Here is a 12,045-nt window from a genome sequence, read left to right as displayed (position 1 = left end):
GAAAGGAGTTAAGTACAAGGCTGATGAAATTAACTATTGTGATTCTTCACAGCTGAAGTCATTAGGGAATCCCCCATCTCATGACCCTCCTCCCTCAATTGGCCCAATTGACAACTGGATCCTTGGCCCCCCAAGCAATCCCTTTATTGCTACAAATGATACTGTTCCTAAGCTATATTAGGGGAAGATTTGTTTTCTCCTAGGTTTATGACCTTCAAATGACCCGCTCTATATCATTAACTAGCTTCACAAATCTTTCTCAGAATTCACTGGATAACTCACTTCCATTACCTCCTAGCCCATTCCTGCAAATCAGGGTCTAACTCCATTACTAGCAGGAAGTAGTTTCTGAATATGAGATCATGACTCCATATCCCAAAGGACCCTGGGCCCCACTTCATTAGAGGGACACTGATTATTGGAGTCAACAGACACTAACAAAATAACACCCAGTGTCTGAAGGGAGGAATATAGAGAAGCTTGGAGAGACTTATATCAACTGATGCTGAGTGAAACGAGTAGAACTAGGGGATCATTATAAACTTCAACAATGATACGTAATGAGGATGTATTCTGATGGAAGTGGATATCTTCAATACAGAGAAGAGCTAATCCAATTCCAATTGATAAATGATGGACAGAATCAGCTATACCCAGAAAAGGAACACTGGGAAATGAGCCTAAACTGAGAGCATTGGTTTTTGGTTTTGTTTTGTTTTGTGTTGTTTTGTTTTGTTTTGTTTTGTTTCTCTAACCAGATTATTTATACCTTGAGAATACAATCCTTCCTTTGCAACAACAACAACAGAATGTGGTTCTACACATATATATAGTACCTAGGATATACTATAAGATATTTAATATGTATGGGAATGCCTGCCATCTAGGGCAGAGGGTGGAGGGAAGGAGGGGAAAAACTCGGAACGGAAGGGAGTACAGGGGATAATGTTGTAAAAAAAAATTACCTATGCATATGTACTGTCAAATAATGATATAATTATAAAAATTAATAAACAAAAAAGATGATGAAGATCTTCTTGATCATGAAAAAAAAATCAAAAAACAAGACAAATACACCCATATTCTGAATGGGCACTTAGGGTAAGGGGAATAGAGAGGTTAGCATAATGGCTCCTACCCTCAAGGAACTGGCATCTAATAGGAGAAATAAGCCTGAATAGGACAACTTGTTGGGAATAGGGTGAAGAGAATTCCTATTCTGGTAACAGTATGACTTAATGCTCTATAAGAACCCTTGTTCTGAGATCTGGGGATTTTGTAAAGTTCAGATCATCTCATACATGCCATTTTTGACAAGTGGATACCACTCATCAATTCAATGTGTATATACTAAGGACATACTTGTGTGCTAAGATTTGGCAACCCAAATTGAACATTTATCAAAAGTCTTCTAGCATCACAAAGCATCACAAAGTTCTTTAAGCCCGGAGGGAATTGGAACAGCAAACAGCAGTGAACCAAACTGCCTCTTTATTGGGACTTCATTGTGGAGCTAGCACATTTCCTTTTCTGTTCAGTTAGGGCCTAGTCCAAGATATGTCTTGTGAGAAAACTTTACTCAGTCAAGGGAATTGGGGGAAATCTCATTGCATTGTCTGAATCTAGACCTGCATGATCAGGAAACTAGATTATTAAGCCTAGACCTTAACTGAAAAGGTGGGTTATGTTGACCAGAGAACCTCTCAGATCACAGATTTATGCAAGGACTTTTCTCACATTGGTTCATCTTCATCAACCGATATGTTTTATCTGAAAACTGGGCCCAATCTTGTCAGTCAGTTATCATTTCCATGTTTTTTGACTGTTCACAAACACTTGGAAGGGAGGAAGAGGACGTCTCTTTTTCTGATTTTAGGGAATTGTATTTGTTAAATATCCCCCCCAAAAAAATTGGAACATCCTTAATCTTTACTCCAATTAGAAATCTGATTGCCTGATTTTGTATCCTGGTTAAGTGTTTAGTTTTTATTTTTTTTTTAATTAATTCATCTTATTTGATTAATTGTTTTGAATCTGTCTCACTCTGTATTCAGGATCTATGGGCTGACTGATCAGTGGGGGATCCACTGACCTATTTATCATGCCTCCTTTTATTTGGCTAATAAATCATACAGCTCAGCTTGACCCCTCAGCTATTTAATTAGCTTTCATAGACAGTGAAACATTTTCAGGTGTGGCCCACAATTACTCCTGTCTGTCCCCTTCCTTTGAAGCACACAAAAAAATATTGGCCAAAAATCGTTAGCAAAGAATGAGAAATTGAGGGGATGCCCTTTACTTGGGGAATGGCTGAACAAGATGTAGTATAGGGTTGGGATAGAATACTACTGTGCTAGAAGAAATAACAAACACATTAGTGTGCAGAAAAACTTGGAAAGAATTCTATGACCTGATACAAAGTGAAGTGAGTAGAATCAAGAGATCATTGTACAGAGTAACAGCAATATCATGAAAAAAGATCAGCTGGAAAAGATTTAACTATTCTTTAAGAAAATTGTTTTTGTTCATTTTGTAACATTCCTTTAAAAAAAAAAATGGAGTCGTAATTCTCTTCCTCTTTCTAAACCCTCCCCCGCCTGTTGTGTTATAGATTATAAATGTAAGGTCATGGAATACCTATTAACCGTGTGGCCTCCCCCCAAAAGAAAAGGCAAGTATAATAATCAAGTAAAACTAAACATACTTTAATCTTCCCTCAGAGGTGGATAACATTTTCCTGAGGGGATCTTCCTAGTCATCTTTGATCCTTGGATTGATTAGGGATCAATGATAAAAATGATTTAAAAAAAGATTATCTATTTCTTTCATTGTTGACCATTCTGGCAATAATGCTTACTATGGATAATTTCTTCAGGTTCTGCTCCTTTCATTTTTCCTTCCTTCACATCAGAGTGATTCATACAATGAGCGCTATCTCCTCCCTCTATTTCCCGTTAGGTTCCTTCCTGGGGGCTAAGTCAGGACTTCACAGTTCTCTAGCTCAGAGTTGACACCTGGAGTTGACACCTCTAAAGGAGTTGACACCTTCGCAAGAGCTTGCTGATTGGTCTGTAAGCCCATTCTCCGGGAGGATTTAAGGAGCCAGGATTCCGGAAGAAGGGAATTTCAGATTCTGCGGTGGAGCTGACTGGGGACGCTTGGACAAGAGAAGATTCACAAGAACGGAAGGAAAAGCCGAGAAAAATCCTCCTCCCAGAGAAGGCTTATAATTGAGAGCAGACAGGACAACACTCCATTGTGGCGCCCAACGCGGGGAGCTGTGCTGGAGGCGGCAGCAGCGGCAGCAGAGGCAGCAGCAGCAGCAGCAGAGGCAGCAGCAGAGGCAGCAGCGGCTTCAGAAACAGCAGTAGCAGAGGCAGCAGAGGCAGCAGCAGAGGCAGCAGCAGAGGCAGCAGCAGAGGCAGCAGCAGCAGCAGCAGAGGCAGCAGAGGCAGCAGCAGAGGCAGCAGCAGAGGCAGCAGCAGCAGCAGCAGAGGCAGCAGAGGCAGCAGCAGCAGAGGCAGCAGAGGCAGCAGAGGCAGCAGCAGAAACAGCAGCAGCAGAGGCAGCAGCAGAGGCAGCAGCAGAGGCAGCAGCAGCAGCAGCAGAGGCAGCAGAGGCAGCAGAGGTAGCAGAAGCAGCAGCAGAGGCAGCAGCAGCAGCAGCAGAGGCAGCAGAGGCAGCAGCAGTAGCAGAAGCGGCAGCGGCAGCAGCGGCCTCCTGAGGAGCTTAACATGGCGGCGGGGGGGCCGGCGGCGGGGGGTCTGCGCGAGCAGCGGCGCTACGGCTTATCTGGCGGGAGCCTGGGCCAGGACAATCTCACCGTGCTGCACGTGAAGCTCACCGACACGGCGATCCGGGCGCTGGAGACCTACCAGAGCCACAAGCATGGAACTCCTTCCAGACCTTCCATTCAGTTCCAGGGATTCCAGGGGCTGCTCAGAATTCCCCAAAAGGATCGTCCAAAGGAAGTGCAGAACTTTGGCTTCTCCCTGTCCACCCCTGGCAAAGATCACCCTCAGGAAAGCTTTGAGTGCGTCCGCCAAACTGTCTCCACTTCTGGGGCCTCACAGCTCCACTGCCTGGGAGTTATTCAAGATCAAGTTACAGTCAGGGCAACAAAGGACTCCTCTCAAGGGCCAAGAGAAGGCAGGAGGCAGGCAGGAGAGGAATCCCGGAACCCAGGGACAAACGTTAGCAAAGCCGGCGGACCCATTGGAGGAAGAAGAGAAGAAATTGGGAAAGCGCCTCCAGCTGGGCCACAGGCGGCCCCCGAGAGAAAAAGGGCAGCTCCTATTGAGCCTGCACCTACCCTCCGGAAGGCCCAGCTGAAGGACAGTGTTTCTGAGCGGCCCTACAGGGCCAGGGTGATTCACCTCCTGGCGCTGAAGACTTACAAGAAACCAGAACTCTTGGCTCGATTACAGAGAGATGGCGTTTCTCCAAAAGACAAGGACTCCCTCGGAGCCATCCTTCAACAGGTGGCCAAGCTGAATCCCGAGGACCTCTCTTATTCCTTAAAGGATTCTGTATTTCAAGAGCTCCAAAAAGATTGGCCGGGATACAATGAGACAGAGAGAGAGTCCCTGGAGTTAGTGCTATCGAGAAAACTGACTCCATCTCCCCAGAATGACTCGAGCACCAGCGCTTCCGAAGCTCCTCCACGTCCTAGGAAAGAGGCTGCGCCTTCTGCTTCTCAGAAACACCTCTTGGATTCAGATTTCATAGATCCTTTAAGGAATAAAAAACCTCGGATATCTCACCTGACAAATAGAGCTCATCCAACATGCAATGGTCATTTGAATTCCACCCCTCAAAAAACTGCTGGGGCTCCACCCCCACCCCCATCACCTCCTCCTCCTCCTCCCCCTCCTTCTACTCCTCCTCCTCCTCCTCTTTCTCCTCCTTCTACTCCTCCTCCTCCTCCTTCTCCTCCTTCTACTCCTCCTCCTCCTCCTTCTACTCCTCCTCCTCCTCCTCCTCCTCCTCCTCCTCCTCCTCCTCCTCCTCCTCCTCCTCCTCCTCCTCCTCCTCCTCCTTTTCCTCCTCCTCCTTCTCCTCCTCCTCCTCCAACTGCTGCCAGCCCAACTCCACCACCTCTTCCTTCAACCCACCTTCCACTTTCAAATCCTCCTCAGACTGCAAAGTCTAACTCCAATTCCCCTAGCACTCCAGAAGGCAGGGGGACTCAAGATCCGCCTATGGACAGCTGTGGTCCAAATGGTAGCATCTTTGAGCGCCAGCAAGACAAAGATACCTCTAGGACGTCTTTGGAAATCCCACCCCCTGATTCAATCCTGTCGAAGGGTCCAAAGCCCATGGAAGACAAGCATCCAATGGCACATAAAAAATCGAAAGAAAAATCTAAAAAACATAAGGAAAAGGACCCAATTCAAAAACAGCCCATTGAGGAAAAGGGGAAAGACCTTAAGGGGAAAGAGGAAATTGCCAAGCTAAATAGCTCTAGTCTGGATTCAAATGATGCAGTTAAAGAGGTTGGCCCTACCTCCACTGACCCTTCATCCACTATTCAACTGACAGATTACTTAATAAAATATATTGCTATTGGCTCACATGAGCAACGCCAGAATTATACAGATGACTTCAATACAGACTATGATGAGTATAGAACTTTGCATGCCAGAATGGAGACGGTGGCCACAAGGTTTAGGAAACTTGATGCAAAACGTCAGCGTCTTTCTCCAGGCTCCAAAGAGTATCAGATTCTTCATGAAGAGGTCTTAGAAGAATATCAGAAGCTCAATCAGGCTAGTCCCAATTACCATGAAGAAAAATCCCGATGTGATTATCTTCATAACAAGTTGGCTCACATCAAAAGACTAATAGGTGAATTCGACCAACAGCACTAGACCTCTGCTTAGACCAGAAGATGTGAATAAACTTAAGCTTATTTATTTAAAATTTCAAATGAATTGCTGGAAGATTCTAAAATATTAAAACTTTGCCCTTTGAACGTTTCACTATTAGCAAACTTTGGGTTACTTTCTTTTTAATTTTGTAATTTTTTTACAACAATATTTCTTGTATTCATTTTTTTCCAAATCTTCCCCTCTCTCCCTCTACTCCCTCCCCTAGATGACAGGCAATCCCACACATGTTAAATGGGTTACAGCATATCCTAGATACAATATATGTGTGGAAAACCAAACTTCTTCTTGCACAGTAAGAATTGTATTCTGAAGGTACAAGTAACAGTTTACATTCAGCTCCCAGTGTTCCTTCTCAGGGTGTAGCTGTTTCTGTCCATCATTGCTCAACTGGAACTGAATTAGATCTTCTGTGTGTTGAAGAAATCCACTTCAATCAGAATACATCTTCATCCAGTGTCACTGTTGAACTGTATATTGGTCTCCTGATTCTGCACATTTCACTCAACATCAGTCATGTCAGTCTCTCCAAGCCTCTCTGCATTCATCCTGCTGATCATTTCCTACAGAGCAATAATATTCCATAACATTCATATAGCATAATTCACCCAACTATTCTCCAATTGATGGGCATCCATTCAATTTCCAGTTTCTACCCGCTCTAAAAAGGGCTGCCACAAAGATTTTGGCACATAAAGGTCCCTTTCCTTTTTTTTTACTATTTCTGTTTTTTTTTTTTAATTAATTTAATAATTATAATTTTTCTGGTAGTACATATGCATGGGTAATTTTTTTTTTTAGAACAGTATCCCTTCTATTCATTTTTACTAATTTTCCCCTCCCTCCCTATACTCCATCCTCTAGATGACAAGCAATCCCACACATATTAAATGTGTTACAGCATATCCCAGATACAATATATGTGTGGAAAACCAAACTTCTTCTTGCACAGTAAGAATTGTATTCTGAAGGTACAAGGAACCTGGGCGGAAAGACAATAGTGCAAACAGTTTACACTCAACTCCCAGTGTTCCTTCTCTGGGTGTAGCTGTTTCTGTCCATCATTGCTCAACTGGAACTGAATTAGATCTTCTCTTTTTTGAAGATATCCACTTCAATCAGAATATTTCTCCATACACTATTGTTGTTGTAGTGTACAGTGTACAGTGTACAGTGTACAGTGTAGTGTAGTGTAGTGTTGACGTGTATAGCGATCCACTTGTCAGATTGGCTAAGATGACAGGAACAAATAATGATGAATGTTGGAGGGGATGTGGGAAAACTGGGACACTGCTGCATTGTTTGTGGAGTTGTGAAAGAATCCAGCCATTCTGGAAAGCAATTGGGAACTATGCCCAAAAAGTTATCAAACTGTGCATACCCTTTGATCCAGCAGTGCTACTACACACAGAAAATTCAATGAAGATGCTTTGTTTGTTGAACTATTTATAAAAAAACAAACAAAAAAAAAACCACTTTATTCCTTGAAATAAGAGATAAATCTGTTTTCTGTTATTCCTTACTGGACCGTTTTTAGAAAATTTCAAACTTCAAGTTACTGGTGGAATTTTAGGAGGCCATTGTGTGTCCCTTTCTCGCTTTTAAGATCTCTTTGGGATACAAGCCCAATAAAAACACTGCTGAATCAAAGGGTATGAAATTCAATAGCCTTTTAAACATAGTTCCAAAATGGCTAACTAACTCTTTTAGGGTGCTGTCCCTTTCAGGATTCAGACTGCCAGCTAAGGGTATATCCAAATCTCATAGGAGGTTTCCTTTCTTCTGGTCAATTCCAACATTAATTATTAAAACCCTTTTCTATGCTCACCTAACTCTATTTAATATTTACCTTTCCTGGTGTGTATAGGATCTCTTCACTTTGTCTATAACCTCTTCCCTAAATGAATCTACTTTTTGCCAAAAAGAATGGCCAATGTGAATTCTCCGCATGAACAAACTACAACTTTTGGTCCCTCTCATCATCAGGAGTCTGCATTACCCACATCCTATTGGTGCTTAAAACCCTTGGCCTTCTTCTTAACAAAAGCCAAGCAAGAAGCATCCCACCTTTTGTCCTGCTACTCAATTCCTACTCCTCAACTCAAGGTGGGGAATGACTAGAAGCCCAGCAAACACATGATGCTGGCCTTCTCCCTTGCCTACATGCAAGTGCTGCCAGTTTTCAGTCCCATTCCTCCAGGTGGTGGAGCTTTATTGGGGAGATCCAGTGATTTTTGTCCCTCCAAGCTTCATGGATCATGTAGCAAAACTGGGGGCTAGTGCCCAGATTTATTCGGAGATGTCCTAAATCAAGTTGTTTTTCAACTTCTGGTGAGGACTCCACTTTTCTCGAACAGATCTTTAAGCTTCAGCTAGGAGAATGTGACAGGAATGGGAGAGGCTGCTGGATGGTAGATTGTGTATGGGGAGGTTTGAGGGGTGTTTGCGTCCCTGACATTGCTAAGGAAACTCATGTAAAATCTGGTCATCTAAGATTAAAAAGGGACCTTTGGTCTGTTTTGTTTCTGTCTCTCTGATCCCATTTTTGTTGGTCTGTGACAGTTTGCCTAGTCTTTGCAATTCAAATTCACCTAAGTTTTCTTAGTTTAAGGTTCTCTCCCTTGAAGAGAGATTCATTGTCCAAGCCTGTCTTGATTAGATTGTCACTCTTCTTGATTAAGATCCTTATGGCTTTAGGCTAACAGCTTCTCTAATGTACAGGAGGCTCCTTTCTTTCTAGATGGGGACTGTCTGTGTCCCAAGCTCTAAAATCCTCCTCTCGAACCCCCAGTAGATAAAAGGGTATGGCTTATCATTCAAGGCATCCTGTACCCAAGGAAACCCTCTTCCCTTCAACCCTTAACTGCAGAAGAAATGAATGAGAAAAGAGAAGAAAATTGTTGTAACTTGAAAGGCAGTTTGATTCCACCTTAAAATGTGAGGTCTGTATGTGTTTATATCAGAATTCTGATTTGTATTGTATGAGAGAATTAAATGAAATAATTACTATTAAAAAGAATGTGCTACAATTTTGAAGTTGTTTATTCTGGGTACAAAATCTTAGAAATATGGGTGCATTAATCCATAATACTATACATATATCCATAATAATATACATAATACATAATCCAGTATTACTACTAGAAATTTAAATCTGTATTTGATTGAATTCTAAGCTAAAAAACTGGGTGTAGTAATGATGCCACATTCTCTCTGGTAACTTATTGAAAAAGGTCACATGTTTGTATCTTCTAATTAGATGAAATGTTTAAGGTGTTAATGTTGCTTTCTAAGTTGTATATTATACACATTGTTAAAATTATATGAGCTATGTATGAAGAATTCTGTTTGTCCTCCTGGACATGAGTTTTGTTTTTGTAAAAATTTCATTCAAAATTATTTAAGTGTCACCTATATTCTGAATTTCAGAAAACGAAATTCATTTTAAAACCTAAAACTCAGAAATGTGTACAGGACAGTGAAAAACATTATCTAGATTTTATTTTTGGATGAAATAGCTCTACCTGCCCCCTCCCCCATTGGTTGGGGGAAGTGGAAGAAAAACTCACAGGTGATACTTTTTCTCTTTCAGGGAAGGCTGGAAATACAGTGAACACAGCCAGGGAGAAAGTGAGAACTCCCTGGAGAAATGTTCATTGAGAAGAATAGCAGCAAGCTCAAATATGAGAGTCCACTGCACACAGAGTCATGGGACCAGGCTTTGTTCCTGGAAGTGGGGGTCCAGGGGAAAAGATGGGCTCGACGGGGGCTGTGAAGGGAATAGAATAGAATTTATAAATAAGAGAACTCTGCAGAACATTGTAAAAGGCCAGAGCCCCAGGGGAATATTCCAAGAACACCCCAACCCGACGTAGAGGGCCTTTCATTCGATGGTCCAATGGCCCAGGATAGGTCTGTAAATAGTATTCTCCTTCTTTCTTGACACAGCGAAGCAAGAAAGCAAAGTCACAGGAGTCCATGTCCCTGGTCCTTTTCCTCCTCAAGTAGGGGGTGTAGATCCCCAGGACCCACTGAGGCAGTTGAGACACATCCACCTCCCAGTACTGACTGCCCGAGCGGAAGGCTTGCCCAGCAAGCACAGCATGGCAAGAAGAGTCCTTAGTCTCCTCTGGCCAGTCCTCTTCAGCCTTGGCACTCTTGAGGTCCCCGGAAATGGAAACACAGGAATCAGCTGATGTGGGGTCCATGGTGAGGTCCACTCGGAATCTGTAGAGCATCTGGACCAGGCCAGGGATGGGATATTCTCTCAGTTCTGGGGTGACAGCCCTGGCCCTTTGGGCCAACACAGCCTCGCTCCTCCCCAGCAACTGCTTGGCATCCTGCAGAAGATCCAGATTGGCTTGCTGGCCCGCTTCCTGCAGATCTTGCAGGAGGTCCTGTAGGCTCTGTATGTGCTGGGATAGTGTGTCGTGGCTGGCCTTCTGCTCTTGACTTATCCTTTCAAGGCATCGGTTCTCTTCCTCCATCAGCAAGTGGTGCAGTTTGTGGAATTCTCCCCTGATCATCCAGTGCCAGTCAACAGCAGGTCTCTTCACCTGAGCAAGAAGTTGCTCATTTTCCTCCAGATGTTCCTTCAAAAGACTGTGAATGTGCTGAAGCTCCCTACCATATTTGTCAGGAGCCTCTTGTACAGGGGAAATTTTGTGAGCCCCATGCTCTGGGGTTTCACCACATGTCACACACAGTGTTGTCTGGTCCTGCTCACAGAATAGCTTGAAGAGTTTCTTGTGAGTGACACACTGGCTCTGTCCTTGAGTGCTCTGCAAAATCTTGGAGCTGAGCTCTTTGCCCAGCTCAGTCAACTCTGCTAGGTGCCAGTTCACAAGCAGGAGTTCGCTGTCCTGTGAAACTTGCCTGCATTCAGGACAGGAGAAAACTTGGGCTCCAACTCTGCAGCTGGAGGAGAGACAAGCTTGACAGAAACTGTGCCCACACCCAATGGTGACAGGTTCACACAGGTAGCCCCTGCAGATGCTACAGGAGATCTCCCTCTGCAGTTCCTGCAGAAATTTCACAATAGCAGCCATTCTCTCTCTCTGATCTGCAGCAACCAGAGGAAGAATCTTCCTTGACAATGAAGGCAGAGCTACTGAGCACAAGGATGCTCTCTCCTTTTATAGGAGGCATCGCCACCCCTTAGGCCCTCCCAGCAAATGTGTGAACTCCCCTGCTTTGCCATCTTGTAGAACAACCTGGTAACTCTTCCTGAAGGGGGCAATCTTGAAGGCCCTGAGTTCACATCTCTGGTTGGCTCCATTGGATAAAAGGGTTCAGTCAAAATGAGGATGCACCTTTTCCTCTAAGGAGGAATGCTTTGTAAACATGAACATTTAGCTCAATGGACTTTTAAATCTGATTTCTTCACAGATTATCTTGAATCCATAGTCAAGCTCATTCCTTCCCCCTTCCTGACCCTGCAATGAGCCAGAACTCTGTAGAACAAACAAGGATTCTTAGAAGGTGCTAACTCAGTGGAATTGATAAGACAATGGTTATCTAGTTTAGCACGGTGATTCTAGTTCTCTACTTCTCTCATAGTTCTCTAGTGTGCTGTAGAGATGTAATGGTACTTAGGTCTTTAATGGCAGACAGACATAGGGTTATCTGAAAAACAGAGACATAGAGAAGAATTGGGACGCCATCATTGACCAGCCTCATGGTGGTTCTCCTGCCTTTATTACTGTTTAACTGAAAGTCCAAGGCCCTTCTTGAGACCCTCCAGAGAACTAGCCCGGACATTACATTTTGGCGCCCAAAGTGGGGCACTGAAAAAAGCACACTACATTTTGTGGCTCTGGACACGAGAAGTTACACTCATCAATTTGCCTGATGGGATTGGTGAATTCAATGGAGAAGTCCCTGTGACCCAGAAAGAGTTTGAATACAAAAATAGACAAGCAGGAAACTGGGTAAGAGCTAAGCTAGTGTTTCAGCTGAAATGGGACAAATATTAAGACAAGAGCCTTACCCACCCTGAGGGGTGTATGTAGCATACATAATTAGGTTAATAAAGAAGCAAAGTTTGTTGGTAACTTGAAGCAGATACCCGAACTCTTAATTATATTGGAGTGCAAGTCTCCTTGGCTCTCTAAGGAAGACAAATGAGAGGCAGATATGTGGAAACTAGTGGGAGAGC

General features: G+C 43.6%; 1 protein-coding gene across 2 annotated transcripts in view; it reads right to left on the bottom strand.

Moving 5' to 3' along the window:
- The window catches only part of LOC141543193 (tripartite motif-containing protein 43-like), a 30,225-nt gene extending 18,895 nt beyond the window's left edge, over window positions 1-11,330 (bottom strand). Inside the window, exon 1 of one of the 2 annotated variants that reach the window (XM_074268119.1) lies at window positions 9,944-11,330. In XM_074268119.1, the coding sequence (XP_074124220.1) occupies window positions 9,944-10,936 (993 nt within the window). In that variant the 5' untranslated portion in view covers window positions 10,937-11,330. Of the gene's footprint in view, window positions 1-9,369 lie in introns of those variants that run through there. The other variant, XM_074268120.1, reaches the window with a different exon arrangement.
- Window positions 11,331-12,045: the final 715 nt, after the last annotated feature.

The sequence above is a fragment of the Sminthopsis crassicaudata genome, chromosome 5 (genome assembly GCF_048593235.1).
Source record: "Sminthopsis crassicaudata isolate SCR6 chromosome 5, ASM4859323v1, whole genome shotgun sequence".
Classification (NCBI taxonomy): domain Eukaryota; kingdom Metazoa; phylum Chordata; class Mammalia; order Dasyuromorphia; family Dasyuridae; genus Sminthopsis; species Sminthopsis crassicaudata.
The sequence above is the reverse complement of the archived record's forward strand: the minus strand, read 5'-3'. Positions and strand labels throughout refer to the sequence as shown.